The sequence below is a fragment of the Rhinolophus sinicus genome, linkage group LG10 (assembly GCF_036562045.2).
Source record: "Rhinolophus sinicus isolate RSC01 linkage group LG10, ASM3656204v1, whole genome shotgun sequence".
Lineage (NCBI taxonomy): Eukaryota > Metazoa > Chordata > Mammalia > Chiroptera > Rhinolophidae > Rhinolophus > Rhinolophus sinicus.
Window position 1 is genome coordinate 5,624,873 of NC_133759.1, and position 25,194 is coordinate 5,650,066.

The 25,194-nt window shown below is 38.9% G+C and overlaps 1 protein-coding gene across 8 annotated transcripts in view; it reads right to left on the reverse strand.

Annotated features, from left to right (window-relative positions):
* DOCK3 (dedicator of cytokinesis 3) overlaps window positions 1-25,194 on the reverse strand; it is a 292,122-nt gene extending 266,928 nt beyond the window's left edge. For all 8 annotated transcript variants that reach the window (XM_074312252.1, XM_074312255.1, XM_074312249.1 and 5 more), the window contains exon 1: window positions 24,795-25,194. In XM_074312252.1, the coding sequence (XP_074168353.1) occupies window positions 24,795-24,831 (37 nt within the window). In that variant the 5' untranslated portion in view covers window positions 24,832-25,194. The remainder of the gene's footprint in view (window positions 1-24,794) is intronic.

Genomic DNA, 25,194 nt, shown 5'->3' on the forward strand with positions numbered 1-25,194 from the left:
CTTTGAAACACATTCAAGTAGTTGCACGTATCAACAGCTCATTCCTTTTCATTGTTGGATAGTACTCCACTCTATGGACATACCACACTTTGTTTATTCACCCAAGTCCCAAAATGACCACTGTGTGATGTAGATGTAGACAGATTTGATACCAATGGCTCATGGACCACTGGTAAGTCTTCTTTTGTGAAGGCTCTGTTCAAATCTTTTGCCCATTCTTTTATTGGGTTATTACTGAGTTTTGAGATTACAAATCATTTGCCATATAAATGTTTTACAAATATTTTCTCCAGGACTGTGGTTGCCTTTTAGTTTTCTTTACTGTTTTTCAAAAAGCAAAAGTTTTTAATATTGATTAAATATATACATCAATTTCATTTTTCCTTTTATAGTTTATACCTTTTGTATCCTATTTAGGAAGTCTTTGTCTAAACCAATGTCAAATAGATATTCTTTATTTTCTTCTAGAAATTTAATAATTTTAGCTTTTAAGTCTCTGACACATTTCAAGTTAATTACGCCTTAAGAAAAAGACTGTTACATCCAGCATGTGAATTTTATGTTTCTAATACTGTATTTTTCACTTATAAAAATTCTATTTGGTTTTATTTTATCTTACTCTGCTGCAATATCTTTTTACTCACTTAAGCATACTTTGTTCTACTTCAGTGAAGATAGTTTTAATTTCACTTTAAAATCTTTATTTAGCTAATTCCAACATCTGACTCATCTAAGGCCACATTTGGTTGATTTTCTTTTCCCTCGTTTCTTCCTATGTCCAATAATTATGGGATTCTGTCCTGGCTATTACAAATTTTAACTTGTGAAGATTAGAGATTGTTATTTTTTTAAAATTTACTTATTTAATTTATTGGGGTGACACTGGTGAATAAAATTATATAGGTTTCAAGTATACACTTCTATAATATATCATCTATATGCACTGTGTTAACTCTGCGTGGTGAACACACAATGCAATACATAGATTCTGTTATTTAAGTGCTGTTTCTTTTGTTTCAGCAGGCAATCCATGGATGGCACACACTGTAAACTCGTTTCTTGGACTACAGCTCCAGTCTCAGTTCAGATGTTTGTTAGCTGAGCTGCAATCAGTCTGTTCTGTGCATGCCAGTTCAGGGATCAGTGAGAATTCTGGACAGGGAAGGAACTTCAGGATCCTCTCTCTGGATCTTTCCCTTTCACAACCTCCACATTCTTCTGAGTGGCCATGATTATCATTCTCTGGTTTCCCCAGCCAGTAAGACGGTGATTGTTCCACCATTCCCCCTACCACAGTACTAAAGCCATGAGAATGAAACATACTTCGTACAGTTCTCACCTCAGAGTGTGTATCCACACCAGGGTCTGTAGGCTTCTGTTCACTCTCCAGTCACTTTAGGTAGCTGGTTTTTTATTATGTCGCAATATTATAGGTTTTTGTTTCATTTTTCAGGTTAATCATCTGGAAGGGTCTTACTGTCACTACTGAAAACAGAAGCTCTGGACTGCCATCCCCTGGTTTTCAATGGGGATTCATGGACATTTGCTTCGCTACCATGCCTCAGTATCTACATATACATTACATACATTCTTTTGTATTTACATTTTAAGAATTAGAACTTTTTTAAAAATAGTGTTACTGTGGGAAATGTTTTAAAACACATTGTTGTAGTATGCTCAGAAGAGTGGAATGAAACTAAACAAATAGGAAAAGCTGGTTTGTTTTCTCACGGGAAATTGGTAAAATATTTCATCATCTACCATGAGAAAAATATAAGGTAAAAAAGTCTTTAAAATTTTATATATAAATTGACATGTTAAATATTACATTTACAATTGGCCCTCTGTATCCACAGGTTTTGCATCTGTGGATTTAACTAACCGCAGATCAAAAATATTTGAAGAAAATAATCCCAGAAAGGTCCAAAAAGCAAATTGCACATGCCACATGCTGAGCACTACGCTGAATCCATGCGAATGATGTGTAGGCATATCCTGCTGTAGCCTAAGTGCAAATATAGGTTATATGCAAATACTATGTCGTATTACATAAAGGACTTGAGCATCCTGGGACTTTGATATCTGTGAAAGGGGGAGGGGGCGAGGAAGCAATCCGCCATGGATACCAAGGGATGGCTGTAGTTAAATATGGGGGGAGTCAAAAGTTATACTTGAATTTTCAACTGCGCAGGGGTCATCACCCCTAACCTCTGTGTTGTTCAAGGGTCAACTGTATATATAAATCAATATACGGAATCAACAGAAGTATATACAATTTAGAAAGATTTCTTTTACAACAGCAACCAAAAGAGTACATATCTAGAAATAAACTTAGGAAATATGCAACATCTATAAAGGGGAAAAAACAACAACTTTAAACCACCACTGAAGATAAAATGCATATACAAAAGAATATGCATTAATAATTGCTTGTACCACGTATGCATATAGAAACTGGGTGAATACATAAGGAACAACTGTGAAAAGAGTAAAAGACTGAGTGGGCAAGAAAAATATTAATAGTGTTCAGCTGTTATTATCTTAACATTTTTGTAAGCCATCTATTAGCTATTCAAATATATGAATTAAAAGAAATCCAAATAGACAAATTTTAAGTATTAGTATTAGGGCTAAAAGTCAACCGAATGAAGTTTAATAGGAATAAAGATGAAAATCCCTAATTTAGGCTCCAAAAGATCAACTGAACAAATACAGAAAGTCTTAAAAGCATTTCATGTGAAAAAGCTTGGTTAGATGTGGTGATTTAATATTTTTAAAAAGGCATGAATTTGTGACAACATAGATGGATCTTGAGATTAGTATGCTAAGCGAAGTAAGTCAGACAGAAAAAGCCGAGAACCATATAACTTCACCCATATGTGGGATATAAAACTGAAAGGAACAAGACAAAGAAACAAAAACTCACAGACACAGACAACAGTTTACCAGAGGGTAAGGGGGGAGGGAGGTGGTAGAAGAGGGTAAAGGGGGTCAAATATATGGTGCTGGAAGGAGAACTGACTCTGGGTGGTGAGCATACAATGCAACATATAGATGATATATAAGTGTACACTTGAAACCTATCTAACTTTACTAACCAATGTCATCCTAATAAATTTAATAAAAAAAGTTTTTTTAAAGGAAATTAAAAAAAATCCAACTAGGTTCAACAATATGCCCATTGGGAACACAATGAGCCAAAGAAGCCAGGCATAAAACACTCATATTGTATAATCCACTCCAAAAATAGACCACTGTAATCTGTGGTCTAAGGACAGTGGCCACTTCTGAGAAGAAAGGGGTAGAGAAGTATTGGGAGGGGGTGTATAATGGGCTGTGAGGGTTAAAATGGTGGGAGTTACATAGTGTGTTCACTTGGTAATATTTAAGTGAGCTGTATACTTACGATCTGTGTACTTTTTAGCATGTTATATTTTAATAAGAAGTTTAAAATCGAAAAAAGTGGTTATAATAAAAATACATATTTCAAAGGATTACAATGAGGATAAAGAGTTAATATATGTAAAGAACTTAGAATAGTACCTGGTACAAAGTAAGTACTGGTTAGTGTTTGAAATTTTTATTCCACTATTTACTTTTTTTTTCAGTTGGGAAGTTGTTTTTGTTTTGTTTTGTTTTTTTATTAGTTGCAACAACATGAATGGACCTTAAGAATATTATGCTAAGTGAAATAAGTCAGACTGAGAAAGACAAGTACCATATGATCTCACTTATATGTGGAATCTAAAAAACAGAATAGACGAGCAAACAAAACAAACAGACTCAGAGATATAGACACCATTTATTTTTTAAAGTGTGTACACATATACATTTTTATATACATATAGAAAGAGTATGAAATATCAAACCATTAATAGCAGTTACCTGAGCTGGGTGAGGGGAGAAATGGAGATACACTTAGGAGGGATAAGTTAAGAGGAGGCTTTCACAAGTATTACTTTCATAATTTTTTAAAAGCCGTAGGATTTTTAAAAATTAAGTACACCATATTTGCCTATCCCATGTACGAGCATACTGCATCTACAAACATAAGCATTCCACGGTGTCTCTAAAGTTGTATTTTTTTCAGTATAACTCTAGTATAGAAATACAAAAATACCATGGGATGCAATACTAAAGTTTACTTTCCTCTATGTGAAACGAAAGATAGCACCGCTGCTAAATCTTTTCACAAACATTCAACCTCAGAACAGAATTCTGAGTCTCCATTTTAACATGGAAACGAGCTGTGTATAAATTAGAGAGCTATTGGGTTATCTTTTTGCATTTCTAGATAACAACACTTCAAGTTAGAGACTATCTTTTTAAATGTGTTTTACACACTCTACAAGGAAAGAAAGACTTTAAAAGGGGTGAATATGCCTTAATATAAAGATAAACTAGGTATTCCAACTAAGTCCCAAACAGGTTTCAGTCATGAGGTGGTGAGGGGAGCACATAATGTCTGGTGAGTCAGAGAAGAACAAAGATTTCAAGGAGGTGGTCTGTAGAGTGGGAAAAGGGGGACTAAGGGTAGAGACACGGAGAAGAGATGGAAGAGGACAGCAAGGAGTCTATGTCCCATCCTGGCCAGAGACAGTGAATTATTACGAAGAGATGCAGACAGAAGAGCTGAAGGAGCTTTCTCTCTAAGAGTCTGAGACCCAGGAGCACAAGCAGAGCACACTGCAGTTCTAGCACTGTTTCAGGGTACAGGTGTCAAAAATCCCAGTTACAAGGGCAGTTTTGAGAATTCTTAGTAACAAAAAAATCAGAAGACTAGAAGGAAAAAGAACATTAACACGTAGCACTAAAGTTTAGGTTCAGGACTAGTTTCTGTCATTTAACTAATTGAAATAGAGTTTAAAAGAAAATGCAGCCCAAGATATTCATTCCATTTAACTTATGAACTAATAAAATGTAATTGTCATTTCCTCAATCAATAATCTATTTCCAACCCACAATCTCCAAATACCACAGAGAAAAGTACCGTCTCACATGTATCAAAGTTAATAAGGTCATTTATAAAGGCCCATTATAACAGTATTTTCTTACTGAAATTATACATAGATTCTGATCTCGTGAGAAAAGCTAAGTGTACTTAATTTACTGAAGAGGCAAACAGAAGGGAGTTAAGTAATTTTGTTCACTATCATTATACATTTTTCATGTTAAGAACAGTATTGCCTAGTTCCTCTGGAAATAAACTCCACTGTTCTTTAATCGAGCTTTTCCAAATTTGTAATCACTCTTATGTTCCTCCACTTACCTTCCTACGATACCTTTGTCCCTGGATCAAAATGTTTCAATGGTTCCCCATGGTCCACAGAATAAGGGCCAAATTCCTTACTCTGACATTCAAGCGCTTCACACTCTCAGCCAAACCTATCTTCCTAATTTTCTCCCAAATGTCACAGGAGTCAGTGACAGTTCTCCGAAAACACCGTGCACAAGTCTTCAACTCATACTGCACTGTTTCCTACTACCTGGATCTCCTCTCATGCTTCCACGTCGCTCACAAAAATCCTCCTCACGCATCAAGACTCAGTTCTTTCACCTTTAGGAATCTTCCCTGGAGTCCCCAGGCCCTGACTCCTGTGGCACATTCTACTTCTACCACACGTGTGACATTTACTACAGCTTTGTGTGCAAGGTGTCCAGGTGGGTCCAGTAGTCTATCTCCTTACTAGTCTGTGTTCCCAGCACTCCTAATGCTCACCTTTTACAGAAACTCTCCCACACGATGTGATTTCAGTGGGGCTGTCAGTCAGACACCACCCTCCACCACAGGTGGGCATGTGAAGTAGGCCGGGCCATACTATTCATTTCCTGATGTCTTCCCAACAGGAAATAGCTCTTTCCTATTCCATCATGCGCTGTAAAGAGGCAATCCTAAAGCTGTCAGAAGCTGTTCCCCAACAATGAAAGGAGTAAATTGAAGAAATTAATGGCTGCACAAAAAAAACAACAGTCCAATACATATACATACGCCAAAATGTAAGACGGACACCTAGAGGTCCTGATGTCTTGAGGCCCTCATTCCAGTTTAATGGGTCTGAGGCCAGACTCACTCATGCCTTTTCTGGTTACACAAACCAATAAATTCTCCCTTCTGCATCAGTTTGAGATGGATTTCGATTAATTCTAATTGAAAGAATTCTTTGCATAAGCTCCTGAAGAATAGGAATATGTTTGTTTCCTCCACTGAATCTCCACATGGTAGGCATCGGATAAATATTTCTAAACTGATTCCTATCTTCTGGTGATTCTATCCAAAATTCAATGATATAGGAAAAAGCCCTATACAGGGAATCAGGATCTGAATTCAAGACCCAAATAGCCAAACTAGTGAGTGACCTTGACCAAAGCACCACTCATCTCTGACCTTGGTAATCCCACTTGAAAAACAAGACGGTTGAGCATCATTATGGTACTTTCTAGATCTAAAATTCCATGTACAATTTTTAGCCAAAAATTCTTGTCTACTGGCACTGTTTCAACTACTACCATCATAAAATAAAACTTCCCAAATCTAATTTTCACAATCCTCTAGATTACGGGTCATGGAAGTAAATAGACCTGTACCTTCTTTCATTGTTCCCCAGAGCCTAGCACATACCAGATCTCCAATAAATGTCTACTGAATCAATAAAAAAATTCAGTAAGTTATCAAAATTTATATTTTGCAACTTCATGTTACTCCCTATGTTTTAAACTACCTCAAAAAGAACTTCTTCCTCTTCCACTCTTGCCAAGAAACAAAGTTTAACTTTCCTTTTCCTCTGTGATTAATGTAACAGCTGTAGTGGAGACCATCTTGCCAATTTTTGTAGCATGTAGTATCAGCCCCATCTTTATCCTCCACCTCCTGATCATAACTAGAAATAATTTCAAATTCTGTATTTTCAGGGCCAAATTATTCTTCAACAATTTCTATCAAATTATATCTTCATATTAAATCTGTTTGAAATGCTTCCACCAATCTCCAACCACTACAACTACATGTATTTCTTTCTCCCAACATTGGAATTTATTAATATTTTAACTACACAATCTCTATGAAGTAAACAATTAGAGAATATCCAAGTAAAACATCTGTAAGAACCACTCCCATGTGTTGACTCGAGATTAGACTGACTTAAAATAACTTATCTTGATGTTCAACTTTCGAATCATTTTCATTTGATGAGGGGATTCTGAAAAGAACCATATAATAAATATCTCTGGGTGGTAAGACCTAGGCTAAGTAAAAATTTTTCTTTTTATCTATCTCTACTTACTACTTTTACAACAGGTTAACTTGTGTAATTTTAAATTACTCGTTATACTTATATAAATGAGTTTTTAGTACCTTGACTTTGAGTATTAACTAATGTAGTAAGAAAGATGAATGAGGACTGGGGAAGAATACAGAACTGCCAGCAAACTGGGGCATGAACACCATGAGGAAGGAAGAGGTAACATGCCCAGATCCACACGATACATACTTTAACAAATACAAATAACACACACAGCAGGGCTATGTACAAGCAGTAGCTTGGGCTAAGTGAAACAGAAACTAATCTTGCTACGAAAGAAAGAAAAAAAAAGTGAATATGAAAAAATCCACAGCTGGGATCATACTCACTGGTGAAACCTGGAAACTTCTCCCAAAAGATCAGGAACAAGATAATGATGCCTGCGTTCACCTACTCAACATAGCGCTAGAAGTTCCAGCCAGAGCAATTAGGCAAGAAAAAGAAACAAAAGGCATCCACATTGGAAAGGCCAAAGTAAAATTCTCTCTTTTTACAAACGACAATCTAATATGTAGAAAACCTTAAAGAACTCATACCTCTCCCCCCAAAAAACCATTAGCGCTGAGAGGAACTCAGCAGCCACAGAATATAAAATTAACATACAAAAATCAGTTGTATTTTCTATACACTAACAATGAATATGAGAACATTAAGAAAACCATTCTACTTACAATAGCATCATAAAAATAAAATACTTAGATATAAATTTAACCAAAAAGATACAAGGTTTGTGCTCTGAAAATTACAAGACACTGTTGAAAGAAATTGTAAAAACTAAATAAATAAACAGACACTTCATTTAAAATAGGGAGGCCAGAAAGGGGAGTTCTCATGCCCTGTATCAATCAAGAAGCACAATTTCCTTTTCCCTCTAAAACAGAGCATCCGCTTTTATTTTAGTGGACTTGCGCATGGACAGCACGGTTGCACGTATTCTGGGTTGCAATTCCTTGCTGTTCCCAAATAAACCCATTTTGCTGAAGAAATAGCTGACTTTGTTTAAGGTCAATGTGTTTGATGACCCACACAAGGATCCAGAGAAGACCCCCGATAACTCTGAGGCTGGAAAGCAAGCAGGTGAGGTGCCCACCAAGCCCACTGAACTGTTTTCTCACTGACCCTGGAGTTTGAGGGTAAGTTTTCTCCTGGATTGAGCTTCTGATCTCTTTGTATTTTGAAGCTGTCCAGGCTCTACTGGGATCTGTTTAAGGTTTCACCCCTGTCCGTCACAAGCCTCATTTATTTCCGAGTACTCATTTTTGGCAACTGGGCCCGACTCCTTTGGAATCAGGCAGCTTCTTGAGACTATGCTAGCCTTCAGCCTGACTCCCTTTGTAACCAGACTGTTTCTACTGAAACTGTGCTGGCCTTCAGTCTGGTTCTAGACCAGACTCTGCCACTCAAACTGTGTTTCAGCCTTCAACCTGACTTACTTGGGAGCTGGCTGTTCTGCTAGAATTGTGCTGTTCAGCTTCAGCCGACTCCTTCAGGATCACACTGTTCTTAGTGGGATTGGCTGGTATTTGGCCTGTAGGCTGTTTGGGTCTTTGCTCTAGAGAAAAGCCTCTGAAAAATGGCATCCCACTTATCTAAATACTTTCAGAGCACCGCTCCTACTGAGACCCCGCCAATTTTATGTTTAAAAACTGTGATGTCTCCTCATGCACATTTCTAACAAAATGGACTGGTTTGACTAAAAGTAATTTATGATACCAGTGGCCATTATGGAGAACTTCTGAAATCCCCAAAACTTATTTTTCTTAAAAACAAATTGGACAACCATGGCTTTGAAATTGACAAAATTGAATGGACTACATATTTCGATTGGAATTTCAAGGCTTCTAAATGTTACCATGAATCCAAAATTGCCTCTTTGCAAAATAAAGTGTTTAGATTAATGGATGCAAATAAGCATTTAAAGAAAGAGAAAAATGGGGCCGGCCCGGTGGCTCAGGCGGTTGGAGCGCCATGCTCCTAACTCCGAAGGCTGCCAGTTCGATTCCCACATGGGCCAATGGGCTCTCAACCACAAGGTTGGCAGTTCGACTCCTGCAAGGGATGGTGGGCTGTGCCCCCTGCAACTAGAAAATGGCAACAGGACCTGGAGCTGAGCTGCGCCTGACACAACTAAGACTGAAAGGACAACAACTTGAAGCTGAACGGCACCCTCCACAACTAAGATTGAAAGGACAACAACTTGACTTGGAAAAAAGGCCTGGAAGTACACACTGTTCCCCAATAAAGTCCTGTTCCCCTTCCCCAATAAAATCTTTAAAAAAAAAAAAAAAAGTGTTGGCAAGAATGTGGAACCTTCACAGATTGCTGGTGGTAATGTAAAATGCTGAAGCTGGTGTGGAAAACTGGCAATTTCTCAAAAACATAAACGTGGGATTGTCATTTCATCCAGCAATTCCAATCCTAGGTATATACCCAAGAGAACTGAAGATAGGGTTACAGATACTTGCACACCAATGTTCATAGCAGCTTTATTCACAAGAGTCAAAAGATGGAAACAATCGAAGTGTACATCAATATATGAATGGATAAACAAATGTGATATATACACACAGTGGAATATTATTCAGTTATAAAAAGGAATGAAATTCTAATACATGCCACAATATGGATGAACCTTGAAAACATTATGCTAAGTAACATAAGCCGGAAACAAAAGGACAAATATTACATGATTCTATCTATCTATCTAGCTACCTAGCTAGCTATCTATCTATCTATTATTTATTTTAGATTTTATTGGGGAATGAGAACAGGACTTTATTGGGGAACAGTGTGTACTTCCAGGACTTTTTTCCAAGTCAAGTTGTCATCCTTTCAGTCTTAGTTGTGGAGGGCACAGCTCAGCTCCAGGTCCAGTTGCCTTTGCTAGTTGCAGGGGGCGCAGCCCACCATCCCTTGCGGAAGTCCAACGGCAACCTTGTGGTTGAAAGGACGCGCTCCAACCAACTGAGCCATCCCGGAGCTCAGTGTCAGCTCAGCTCTAGGTGCCGTACTCAATCTTAGTTGCAGGGGGCGCTGCCCACCCTTGCGAGACTCAAGGAATTGAACTGGCAACCTTGTGGTTGAGAGCCTGCGCTTCAACCAACTGAGCCATCTGGTAGGCAACTCAGCTCAAGGTGCCATGTTCAATCTTAGTTGCAGGGGGCAGAGCTCACCATCCCTTGCGGGACTCGAGGAACTGAACCGGCAACCTTGTGGTTGAGAGCCCACTGGCCCATGTGGGAATTGAACCGGCAGCCTTCGGAGTTAGGAGTGTGGAGCTCTAACCGCCTGAGCCACCAGGCCGGCCCATATGATTCTATTTATGTGAGGTACCTAGAATAGTCAAATTCAGAGAGACAGAAAGTAGAACAGAGGTTACCAGGAGCTGGATGGAGGGATATAGAATTTATGTTTGGGATGATAAAAAAGTCTTGGAAATAAATAGTAGTGATGGTTATATGATTTGAAGTACCTAATGCCACTGAATTACACCCTTAAAATGGGTAAAATGTACACTTTATGTATATTTTACCATGATAAAAATAATTTTTAAATATCGAGGTGAAGAATTAACCAATTAAGACAGATTACATACCCAATACAGAAATCTGATGCAGTTTCTGAGAAAGCAAATCAATAAAAACAATGAGTACTTTGTGAGACAACCACAGTATCGTAATGATACTACAGTCCTATAACACTGTCTCCTTGAAACTTAAATATTTCAGTATGTTTATTTTTTTAAGATTTTCATTGAAAAATATAGCTAACATACATTATATCAGTTCGAGGTGTACAACATAGTCGTTCAACAATTATATACCTAAAGAAGTGATCACCATAAGTCCAGCAACCATCTGACACAGTACCATGCTATCAAAATATTGACTATATTCCCCATGCTGTACATTACATCCCCATGACTTACGTTTTATACCTAGAAATTTGGATTACATATTGCCCTTCACTATTCCCCCACTTTTTTCACCCAATTACAGTTGACATTCAATACTATTTTACATTAATTTCAGGTGTTCAGCATAGTGGTTAGACACTTGTATAACTTAGAAGTCATCCCCCTGACTAGTCTAGTACTCACCTGGCACTATACATAGTTATTACCATATTATTGGCTATGTTCCCTATGTTATGCCCTACATCCCCATGACTACTTCTTAACAATCAATTTGTACTTCTTAATCCTTTTCCCTTTTTCACCCATCCCCTCAACCCCCCCCCTCTGGCAACCATCAAAACGTTCTAAGTATCTATGAGTTTGTTTCTTTTGTTTGTTTCTGTTCTTTAGATTCCACATAAAAGGGAAATCACATTGCATCTTTCTTTCTCTGTCTGACATACTCCACTCAGCACAATACCCTTCAGGTCCATCCATGCTGCCACAGATGGCAAGCATCCATTCCCTTCCATGGCAGAGCAATATTTCATTGTATATATGTACCACTTCCTGTTTAATCCAACCATCCATCAACAGACGCCCAAGCTGCCTCCACATCTTGGCATTTTAAGTAATGCTGCAATGAACATAGGGATCCACATGTCCCCTCAAAGAAGCATTTTGGGTTTCTTCAGATAAATACCCAGAAGTGGGATTACTGGGTCCTACTTTGTTATAGCCTTTGTTTTAAAGTCTGTTTTGTCTAGTATTAGTATTGCTACCCCAGCCTTTTGTTTCCATTTTCATGAAATAACTTTTTCCATCCCTTTACTTTCAGTCTGTGTGTGCATTTAATCCATTTACATTTAAAGTAATTGTTGATAGATATGTAGTTATTGCCATTATTCATAATTTTGATCCTTCTTTTTTTCCCTCTTAAAGAAGTCCCTCTAACATTTCTTGTAATACTGGTTTGGTGATGAACTCCTTTAGCTTTTTCTTACCTGGGAAGCTCTTTATCTGCCCTTCTATTCTAAATGATAGCTTTTCTGGGTAGAGTAGTCTTGATTGTAGGCCCTTGCTTTTCATCCCTTTGAATATTTCGTGCCAATCCCTTCTGGCCTGCAAAGTTTCTGTTGAGAAATCAACTGACAGTCTTATGGGAGCTCCCTTTAAAGTAACTATGATGCAAATGTTGTTACACTTGATGCTGTCCCAGAGTCTCTTAAACTATCCTCATTTTTTTTCTTTTTTGTTTTTGCTGTTCTGATTGGGTGTTTTCTGTTACCTTGTCTTCCAAATCACTGATTTGACCGTCTGCGTCATTTAGTCTGTTGTTGAGTCCTTCTAGTTCATTCTTCATTTCAGTTACTGTATTCTTCACTTCTGATTATTTTTACAGTTTTTATGTGCTTTTTATACTTGATATCTCTTTGTGGAAGTTCTCACTAAGTTCCTTGAGGAGGCATCCTCATAACCAGTGTTTTGAATTCTGTCTCTGGTAGGTTGCTTGCCTCCATTTCATTTAGTTCTTCATCTGAGTTTTCTCCTGTTCTTTCATTTGGGATGTATTTCTTTGTTTTCTTATTTTGGCTGCCTCTCTGCGTTTGTTTCTATGTATTAGATAGACTTGCTATGTCTCCCATTCTTACCAGATGGCCTTATGTAGCAGGTGTCCTGTGGGGCCCAGTGGCACAGTCTCCATGATCACCCGCACTGGGTGCTCCAGGAATATCCCTTGTGTGGGTTGTTTGTGCTCTCCTGTTGTAGTTGAGCCTTGACTGCTATCAGCACGTCAGTGGGTGGGATTGATCCTCTCAGGCTGACTGGCTGTGGGGTTTGGCCACAACCACAGCTTACAGGCTGCTATGTGCAGGGCTCACCCCATAGAGCAAGATTTACTCCAGTGGGCTCTATTCAGACCGCCCTCTGGGTGTGCCATTTGTGGGGCTAATTAGGTGGTGCTCTGCTGTGGTCTGAAGCCAACCTCCAAGTACGTTGGTTCTGGGGCATCTTGGGAGGGGCTAGGTGCAGGCCCAGGTCAGCCACTGCCTATGACTGGCCAGGAACTACCTGGTAGGAGCTACAAAGTAATCCACAGTTGGTTGCTGCCTGTGCTGAACCTGGAGGCATGTGGAAGAGGCCATGCTGCAAACTGAGGACTGCGGCGACCAGTATCAGACTTAGGGTAGCTCTGCAAAAGGTCAGGTCACTCTGAGGCCTGTTGCCAGCTACCAGTACCCTTAAGGTTCAGCCTCTGATAAAGCCTCATGTGGTACGGAGTTGTGTATGTTGGGGCATCAGTGAGTCACCAAGGTGGAGCAAGCAGAGCTCACCAGACCAATTCAGATTTGGCCATGGGCATGGGAGCAGGGCACCACACAGGAAAGATGGCACACACCTGCTGGCTGCACAGGAGGAAGACCCCACACAGAGAAAACGGCAACTGTCCCTGCAGTCCTCGCCCAGAAGCCACACAACTCAGTCTCTCCTCATGTCTCCAACACCCCCTGAGTCACTGTCCCTCTGCTGGAGCCCAGGGTGAATGCCTGCAAGAGAATGAGTCTGTGCACGGACCCTTTAAGAGGACATCTGGGTTTCCTACAGCCTTCCGTCCCACTTGGATAGTCAGCATCCCCACTGTTTTTTCCACAGCCAGATATTATGGGGGCTCCTCTTCCCAGTACCAGTACTCCGGGCTGGGGAGCTTGGTATGGGGTTGGGGTCCCCCACTCCTCCATGGGGAACCTCTATAGTCAAGATACCCCCCAATTTTGAACCACCACACAAAAGTCTGGGGCCAACCTGTTTCGCGTCTCTATCCCTCCTACCAGTCTCCACGTGGCTTCTTCTTTATATCCTTAGTTATAAAACTTCTGTTTACCTAGACTTCAGATAGTTCTCCAGGTTGATTGTTCTATAATTTAGTTGTAATTTTCATGTTTTCACAGGATGAAGCAAGTACAGCATTTATCTACTCTGCCACATGGGAGCTCTCACCCCAGTATGTTTAAATGTATCAAAAGATTTTTTTCAGAAGGTTCCTTCCCTCTATCCATAGTGCTCCAAGCATCCTTACTTGTTTCTTCCCTTTCCCATATCAAAAAGTAAAACAAAACCCCCTCCTTCCTGGCTTTCCTAATAACAAGATGTCTGCAGCAGTATCAGATGTCTACATGGACCCACCCAGAAGGAAAACTGCCCTCTGCACAGAACAACTCTGCATCAGGCTGTCACTCCCAGAGCACTGCCTCTGTTCCAAAGAACAGAGCCCAACCTTGACCATGAGTCAGGAAGTTCTTTTAACAGGACTGAGTCTATCATAAAAGCACTGAATCTAACAGGACTGAGTCTATCATAAAAGCACTGAATCTCACTTCAAAGGACAGGAAAGGAGCCACTTTCATTTCCCACACAGCTGATTACCCAATTTCCCTTGAACAAGTTCAATTCAGATCTAGCTTACAAATATACGGCTGGAGAGAGAAGCAAACAGAAGTGAGAGGCTAGCAAATGGGAAAAGGATGATATTCCAAGTAGCTACAGAAAAAAGAAAAGGGCAGAGATAGAAAGAATACTGAAGAATGTGTGTGTGTGTGTGTGTGTGTGTGTGTGTGTGTGTGTGTGTACCGGGGTGCCAGAAAAAAGTACACACATGACTTGCACTCATCTTTTGTTATCAGTATATATTATTACAATTTTGATACAGTTTTTTCTTTCCTTAAAATGTGCATACAGTGGTGGAGGGTTAGCTCAGTTTTTTGGAGCACAGTGCTCATAACACCAAGGTTGCCGGTTGGATCCCCACATGCGCCACTGTGAGCTGCGCCCTCCACAACTAGATTGAAAGAACTACTTGACTTGGAGCGATGGGTCCTGGAAAGAAACACTTAAAATAAATAATTTAAAAATATATATATATGCATACATTTTTTTGCACATTTTTTGGCACCCTCAGTATATGTATATACACAGAGGGTAGCAAAAAATGTACAAGTATACACATTTTAAGAAAGGAAAAAACTGTATTCAAATTGTAATACTCAATATATACTGATAACAAAAGATGAATACAAGTCACGTTTGACTTCTGCAATTACAAGAGGTGCTCAAAGTGATTACCATCAGTGTAATTTTAACACAGTTTTTTCTTTCTTAAAATGTATATATATTTTTTGGCACCCTCCGTGTGTGTGTGGGGGGGGGGGTGTATAATTTCAAGTCACTGACAATGAATCAGAGTCCCACATACCCCCAAAAAGTACCAGAGAACATCACAGCAAGATGAGAAAATAAACAAACAAAAGAACCACTAATTGGAATTAGTGATTTTCCTAGAGATTTGAGAGGAAGCAAACAAGTATCAACGTCATAATCACTTGTTTGTTTTGACAGTATCAAATCATCAGAAAGTTCAGTTAAACAACTGATGCCCAAGAAGCTGAGCTGGTAGTAGGGGACACTTTATTTCTGTAATGCTTGGGGTTTATGCCTCTCAAGATGTATCAATTTTGAAATTTTTGAAAATGCAAGTATGTGGAGGAAATAATACCCTATGTTGACAAGGGAGCAGAAAAACAAGCACCCTCACTGTCCTGGCAATAATTAATTTCAAACAATCAACTGCTCAGAAGTAGGAGTTTAGGTAAATTATAGTACATCCATATTACGGAACAGCAGTCATTAAAACAATGAACATTCCACACATATGAAAATGTTCACAGTGCAACAGATTTAAAATAAAAGATTGTAAGATAATATATACAGTATGGTCCTAAATTTACTTTAAAAGCCTACTTAAATGTGTACATAGAAAAGAAGACTGGAAATATATACTAATATGTTGAAGGGGATATGTCTGGGTAACAAAAATAAGATATACACTTATTTTCTTCTTTGGTGTATATTTCTATATATACCAACATTTCCGTAATAAACGTGTATCTTATACAATCAGAAGTAAAGTGTTACACAGAAAAAGTTCAAATGTATTTATTAACATATTGAATTCACAATATAAGGAAGAATAGAATACATTATATTTTAGAAAAAATCCAACAAAATCTTTTCTTGGTGCTTTTAAAGGTTTAACCTTGAATTCTCTGGAAGTCACTCATCCAAAACATAGCTTCCCCAAAGACGTTAAATGAAAGAGGTACTGTTTGGAGTAAATTCAGACTGCATTCAAACTACCTGCTATAGTAAGATTTCTGTCATTATTGTGGTAACTGTGAAATTCCACATGAGATGGATTCACACTGGACTCCTAAGGCTCCCACCCAAAATCAGAACTCAGCAGTAAACCTTCCTACCAAGGTCAAGAAAGAGAAAGGCCAAGACAAAAATAAAGTGTAGTCATGATGTCACAAATTTCTAACAGCTAAGTATTATTAGATTTATAGCCTGTCTTTTAAAATACTATCAAGATTAACAAAGCAAAATAAAACTCTTCATTAGGTTGGACTCCTAATTAAACATCACTGATTACTCACTATATACTAGGTCCTAGGGTTATAAACATGAAGATAGTTCCTTGTCCTAAAGAAGCTCAATCCCCTGAGGCAAAAAAATGCAATTAAGCATGATCTAAAATGGTAAGTGCCATACTAGAGGTTGGTCCAACTGCTGCAGGCGCAAGAAGCTGCACTTATTAATATAGGGCAGAGCTGGGAAAGGCATCAAAGAGATGACACTTGAGCTTTTTGAGCTGGCATTCTCCCGCAGAGAAAGGCAGTCACTGCGTTCCTGTCATAACAATCTGAGCAAAGTGACAAAGGTAGGAAAATTCTACGCCTGTGTGGAAAAGGGTGAGTTGTCCAGCATATCTAGTGTGTAGGGAATGCGGAGAGAATGTCAGAAACAAAACTCAAGGAAAGTTTGGTGCCACCCCTCCTCCTGTCCATGAAGATGAAAATGGACTTATCTTTCCAATGCTAAAATTTCTTTGTTATTCCCCACACTTAAAAAAGTAAGGGCACACAGACCTCTTAGCACATCGTTCTTCCTTGGCTATAAACAACAGTCTGGCCAACAGTTAGGAGCCCATCCTAACCCCAATCACTATCAAGTTCACAAAGGTAGCCCAGCTGGCTCTGTCATGAAATGTTCAATAAGTCATCCAGATAATTTGCATTCAAAACACGACATAGCAAAATCTACTTGTTTATAAACTGGTCACTTCCCTCTAGACAGTAAAATATTTTCAGATTCTGTTCAACATTTTTATCAGCCACTTGGAAAAGACAGAAGACAGGTTTATCAATTGTGTCGATAAAGGCTCAAAGAAAATACTATGTAGGATCACAAACTCAAGCTTCAAAAAGACTTGAGCAGTTATACTGATTAAGCCAAATATATCTAGCCCTGCCCCCAATTTAGGACAAACAAGGGCAAGCCAAATGTTCACCCCCTCAACGAAATGTAACAGAAATAAATGTAATATTTCTTAATGAAACTAAAATTTTACATCTATGTTTATTATCAATCATACAAGTTCAGGATGGAGGATATCTAGCTTGACTTCAGTTCAGATGAAATAAAACCCAGAGTTTGGTCGCTATAAATTCAATATGAGTGATTAGTGTGAAATGGCAAGCTCAAAAGTCTCCAAAAATCAGACTTTACGCCACATTAACAAAAATAACGTCCAACTCAATGCTACAAATATGTGTATAAAATCTTCTACATGCTGGTACTGAATTATATCTGTCAATAAAACAAAGATAAATATGGCACAATCCCTAGTTTTAAGAGTTTATAGCCTAAAGCAGTATTTTTTAAAACCGTGGGTCACAAAATCAATTAAGTTGCCACCAATATTTTTTAATGAAATAGTAATGAACAGAAAATGTCAGAGTACACTGTACAGTAAGTATTACATCATGAAACTTTTAACTTCTTCATATATGTATATACCAGGGTGCCAAAGAAACATACCCATTTTAAGAGATGTTATCTATGCATTACTTTTCCAAGTTGAATTGAATTACGGTAGCAATGTGTAGTATGATGTTAGCTGAAAAGACGGCATTAATCAAATGAATGTTAGCATCATTCATTGTATTACAATTTTAATAGTTTTTTCTTTTCTTAAAATATGTATACATTTTTTGGCACCCTCTGTATGTATATGCATGTATACATGTACATACACACATAAGAGATAACAATTTTGAATGTATTTCTTGTTGTAGGTCAAAAGTTGGAAAGATGTTGGTCTAATGGAAGAGAATAAAATAAATATACCACTGTAACGCACAAAGTATCATGGAATATAAAAGTATAAAATCTATCTGGTTAGAAAAAGAGAGGGGTATGGTCAAGGGTCTAGAAAAAGATTTACAAAGATAGCAGTACCTGAAAAGAGCTTTGACAAGTAAGAAAGAATCAGAGAGATGAACATGGGGGTACAGCACCCCACATAAACAGAATAATATAAATAAAGATATAATACAGCAAACAAAAAAAAGTATTTAATAGGTGGCAAATAATCCTGGCACATAGCAGCACTGGTATAATTAAATCCAAACCAAAGAACTTAGGGAAAGTTCAGTTTGACCAAAGTGTAAAGTACAAGTAGGTCAGCAGAAGAGGCTAAAAAAGCAAATCTGAGCCGTAACATGAAAGTGCTGAGCACATAGTAAACATTTAATGAATATCAGCTATTTCAACTAGTCTTACTTATTTCTGGAGCCTTAAACCGTATTACCTCTAATGTCTCCCACAATTCTAAAATGTTATATATTACTGAAGGGCTCTGATGCAAACTATTTACATATAGGCACAGAACACAAAATCCTAAGAAATTGCAGGGAGTCTATTCTATCCAATAAGGAAGAATGTTCTAATCACAGCTGCCTAACCCAAAAAGTGGTTAGGGCACTACGACTGGACCAAATGCACATATGTTTGAAGTATGATATGAGTCTACAATATAAAGTTAATTTATCATACACTAATTCTTCCATCGATTTTGATTCTCACTCATTAATCAGCAAGAGCTCAGGAATGACTTAGAAGCGAAAGAGAGAAACGGATGGAAGTAGGAGGGTGGGATTGTATTCCATCATAGATAAGCAGGAAAACAGAAAGCTTCTGAATGACATTTCCCAACATAGTCAGTCATTATCTTTGCTAGAATATCCTAATGGTGATGCAGCAAATCAACTGCAAGTACCTGGACCACGACTAAAATAATTTGGCAATGTATTTATGAATATTTTTTTTAAGTTCCCAAAGCCTTTATGTGAAAAAAACTCTTGCTTTTCCACACAAAATCAGTCTAGAGGGGTTATGCAAAAGTCTTGAGAGTATAATCATAAACAGGTTTACAACATTGGACCAAAACCGTAACATAGCATATCCAATAATGCTTATACATTGGGAATAATTTCAGATCAAGTGAAATGTCTTTATAATCAAGACTAAAGACAAAAGAATTCAAAAAATGATTCAAAATACAAACTTAAAAAATTAATTTTTAAGCACAAATGTGAAAATATGGTATGAATATAAAGTACTTTCAACCTCAATAACCATTCCTTTATGAGACTGTCATGCTTCAGAATGTGTCTAAAAATGCTAGATATAAAACGGTATCATGTTTACAATTTAGCTTAGTGCTTCTAAAGCACATTCTTTTATAATACTGCATGATAAAATGAACTGCAACATTTCAATAGTCTATAGAATATTGTTACGTATTGCCTGTTCTATAAAAAATGCTGATCATTTCCTATTGATCATGTCCTGTTTGCTCTACAGAATGACAGATCAAAACAAAGACCTCTTGTTTTGGGAAGGCAGTCAATAAATGTTTGCTAAATTCAACTTCTTTCCTATTAACACTCCCTTAAAAAGACGGCAATAATACCCAACATATTCCTCAGGGCGGTTTAAAAACCTGCCTTCTACAATCAGTAACCACAAGATTGCCACGGGGATACGAAAGTCAATTTGGGGAATGCAATCAATAATGTTGTAAAGATTTTGTAGGGTATCCGATGGACACTTGTGCCATTAGGGAGACCACCTCAGGGATGATGTAGATGCCTGATCACTGCACCGTACACCTGAAGCTGAACAATAACGAATGTCAACTACAATTTTATATACATATATAGTTACAAGAAGTGAAGTTCAACGTTAGGAACAGAGACAGTGGAAATGTAATGGCTGTGTGCAATGTCAGAGGGGTAGTAGATGGGGGAGAGGGTTATCACTGTGTGAGGGATATAAATGATAAATGTCTATTACATTGTTTTGTACACCTGAAACTAATTTTAAAAAAATCAAAAAAAATAAAACAATAAAAACCTGCCTTCTGACATGTCATACCCTGATCTATACTCATTATCAATGCAAATCATTACATTCAGAAGTAGAACACTAAATACTATGTAGTCTTATAAAACTGTTTAATATAGAAATAAAATTCCTTAAATATAACTTAATGAAAAGTCTGTAGAGAACGAATCGCTTATCTTTTGTGCCCAAGACATACACTACTGACAAATTCCTTGCAGAGGCAACATGGCATAATGAAAGAAGCTGTGGCTTAGAATCCCAAAGTCCTAGGTTCAAATCTCAACTCAGGATTACTGGCTCAAGTACCTTAGATCACAGTCACTTAACTTCTCTCAGCTGAAGTTTTCCATCTGTTTAAAAAAGAGGCGAGAGGTGACTACATGATGTAAGGCTCAAGCAGAATCCTGATGTGGAAGTTCCCTATGAAAACTAAATCATAACACATTGAGCATGTCCTCACTTTTCAGAACAAAATAAAAGTCCTGGGTATATGACATCTTCTCTACCCCTAGTGGATGTCTTTACTTCTTAGAGGTATGGGGCCCTTTCAGAGGCTTCAAAGGCTGGGATTGCCTCATGGAGCAAGTAACTAAAGAGCCCACTGCCCTCACCCTATTTCACGGAGTTGTACCCCATTCACCAACATATTTAGTGAAATTCTGTGAATACCAGCTCTTTCAGATCTAGTTTCATGGACCTATTCCCTCCCCACAGGATTTCCATGTTAAATTTCTTTTAAGGCTTTTTTTTTTAATAGTGTTCTTTTGTTTGTTTTTTTTCACCTATCTGAGGAAAATAAAGCAAAAGAAATCAGATAAAAGGCACAAAATATGCATTACTTTTTAAATTCAAAAAATATAACATTACAATACTAAAACATGAGGAATTCTAGTTGGCAATGAGGAAAATTTTTCATGGTCTACTAAGTGGGGATTTCATGGTCTACTAAGTGGGGATTAGGAAAGAATAAGCTACAAATGCCCTGAATTATTTAAAAATTCACCTCATAACAGTAGAACAAACAAGATGACCTTCTGAGGCTGCTTCCACTTTTAAGATGCCAAACTAATACATATGTACTCAAACTTTCACTGCTTTTCTATTTTAGGAGTTTAATTACAATCCTTGTTTTATTTGTTGTTGTTGTTATTGTTTGGTGCTGCTGTTAGAGGATGGGGAAAGTATTTTCTTGGTCTTTGGTTTCCATTATTTGGTAGTTTGAGTGCAATCAATAAGGGAATGACAGATGTTTCACAAAAATAATTGGATTTTTCTCACCTAATGCACTTGGGAACAGGAAGCTTCTTGGAAACGTAAAATAAACAATAAAAGGATGCAGGGCTTTCCAAGCATTTATGTCAACAGAAAGGAAAGCAGATAATCTCTAATAGGGAAAGAGACATAAGGAATCTGAATATGGATTAAAGGGTTCAAAAAAGAACAGCCCCTGGTAACACTAGAAAAGGACAGCAAGAGTGTCAAGTATATCACAAGATACTGCCCATTGCCAAGAAAAAACTTAAGGGGAATATTCAGTTGTTGAAGGACAAAAAAGGACGAACAGCCCGAGATCCAGCTTCTTCATCTGCATAATGAAGATAACATTAGGGCAGCTATGGGAATCCACATGGTGTAACAAAAGTGAAATACCCAGCACACTGCCTAACTCTTGTGATCCTCAAAAAAGGGCAGTGTCCTCCCCTCCCTCTAAAGTCAATCACAGAATATCAAATTGAAAGGAAAGCTTACATATCACCTGTCCTGAGTTAATAAATCAAATAATTTGAAAATGTTATAATCTGTACAGAATTCCTTAATTATAAAAAGAAATAAATAAAAGGCAGTAAGATATTACTACAAGATCTCAAAAACTTTACCAACGTCAAACTTTACCCTTTGCACTGTTGCAATAGGGACTCCTTCCCTCACTAACATCTGAGCAATTCCTCCAAATTGGTAGGAAGTAGGTACAAGTTTCCCTCGCTGCTGTAAGGATTTTGGGTTAGCAAGCAGAGACGGACATCTGTGCTCCAAGTTGGTCATAAAAATCAAAGATGAAACTCAAAACATTTTCTCATGGAAATAATGATAATGGTTTGATTTTTAAGCTAGCAATTAAACAAATAATGCAGCTAACATGTCATTTTAATTGACTATTTTCCTCATTTGAGTAAAACATTTAAGCTATTTTATAGATGAAACTGGATTTTATGAACAGGTCTAGCAGTATAGCTCTAACATACTTATTGAAAAAGTACCCTGAGTTTTTAACAATTTATACAGACCTTTCAGACCCTAATTGAGGAAGGCATAGAAGAAAGCTGTGAGAGAAGTAGAAAGTGAGAGTTGCCTTGTTTGGCATAAAAGGCTAAATTACATGAAATCACAGTTTCTAATGCTTTCAGAATAACTGCCTCCTCTCATTTAACACACATTTAAGTCCTGTTCTGTGCCCAATGCTGTGCCCCTCCATGGGAAATAATTTTTCTAAAGCTAAATCCACGGTCCTAGGAATGCAACAATTTCATTATATCTTCCTGAGTAAATCACACACCAAATCCTAGTGTTTTAAGAGTCACATATGCCTATCTTGATTACCTTGCCTTGCCTCCTTCTCAGAACATATCTAAGGAAACACCTAGCTACCATTATTATCACTCTAAGTATTAAGGGGGGGAAGAAGAAATTAACATTTATTAAGCATTTGGTAGGCTCTCATTTGACTTTCACAATCCTGTAGGTAAATATTATCCCCAATTTACACATTAAGAAAATGATGTTAAGTAACTTGCCCACACCAGTAAAGAAGTCAAGACTCAGAACTCTGCCAACTTCACTACTCAAGGGTTCCTCCTCCCCCAAAAGAAAAGCAATTACCCCTTACGTGCAACTGGACAGTTGACCACTTTCACATCAATTGTTATTCTAGTTAAGCAGTTCTGAGAGCAAGTTATAGAGAAGACAGACCATCAACTCTTCATTTCATAGAAACTATTAAGCGTTTAGGGAACGCTCTAAGAGAAAGGGTAAAATGTCCCCAGAGGTGAATCCCGGCTCTTCACATCACTTCCCAATTCCGGCTCTAGCACTGGGGCTCCTTTTATCACCCCCATCCTAGCATGTTGTTACGCCAGTGTGACATAGTTAATTAAAAATCGCAGAAAGTTACCTTTCAAAACAAGATTTTCTATCAACACAGATTTCACTGCAAGTCCTTAAATTTAAATAAATTCAATTTTCACATAATTTGTCTGATGGTACGTATTCCTAAACATTTGTTACCACTGCCAGTTTAAAAAGTGGTTTTGTACTGAATTGTGAATTAAATCTTGATTTAGCTGCAGTAAAAATGGGAAACAAAAATCTGTGTTTAGACAGATTACCCATCTATACTTTTCCACTACAACTTAGGGGGGAAAACTGTACACTCAACATTTTAATTCTGTTTCTAACTGAACAAGATGACAGGTGACTTACAATAATGCAATGTGGCTGAACTCCTCTGTCATGCAATTGTCACAAAACACTAACAGAAAAGTAAAACATTCAATCCCTTAAATTATTAAATATTCTTTTTAAACAAGTTAAATGTTATGAGAATTATTTAGCTTCTGGAATTTAACACTCATAACAAATTTTTAAAAAGAGGATTCTAAGAGGAATAACGGTCTCGTCTAAAAGCAAGTTTGTTTTTAACAAAGCCTGGACTACAGTACACACACTAAACTTAACATTGAGACATGTCCAAAAACACCTCCTATTGTAAGGTAATTATTTCTAATCGTGAAGGCAAAGCAAATTAAAACAGATAAACATTTAAAGTCAAATGTCTGCAAAATTTTGAACTGGGAAAATGTCAACGTGTTCTATCCTTTTTTTTTAAGGTCCAATAATAAACACTGCCCTCATCAATGCAGGTGCGGAAACTCATTAAAACTGAGGTTTGGGAGCGGAGAAGAGAGCTTCCCAGAATGTGGTTTCTTGGGTACAACTGCCCGGTGCCCCACACCCGAAACCGCTGGACCCTACCCACCCATCCCGCCAGCCGCACCTGCGGAGGCCGCGCCGCCAGCGCCCCCTGCCGCCCTCCCCGCGCCCGCAGCCCCGATTCCACCCCCGCGCCCCGCGCCCCGCGCCCGCGCCGCCCCCACTCCGCGCTCGCCCCGCCGAGGCCGCGCAGCCTGCGGGCAGGGGCGGGGGCGCGCGGGCGCGAAACGAGGCGGGGCGGGACCGGGGCCGAGCGCATGGGCGCGTCCCCCAAACCCCCGCCGCGGCCTGGCCGCAGCCTCACCTACCTACGCCGTATTTCTCCTCCTCCGTGGGGGTCCACATGGCCGGGCCGGGCGCGGCCCCGCAGGCGCAGCGGCCGGGCAACAGCGCGGCGGGGACGGCCGCGGGCCCGGCTGTGGCGCACCGCGAGCCGAGGCGGGGGCGGTCAGGCGGCGCGGGGCAGTGGGCGGCGCATCCCTCACAGGCCGCCCGGGATGCCGCCGCCGCCGCCGCCACCTCTGGACCGCGAGGCTCCGCGGGCGGCCCACTGGTCCCGGGCGGCCTGGGCTTGGGCTTGCCACTTGTTCGTCGCCACCGCTCGCGCACCGCCGCTCGGGTCCTCACAGCTCCGATGCTTGGCTCGCGGCGCCGCCGCGGTTCGGCTCACCTCAGCGGGCTCGCAGCACGCCCGCGCATGCGCCACTC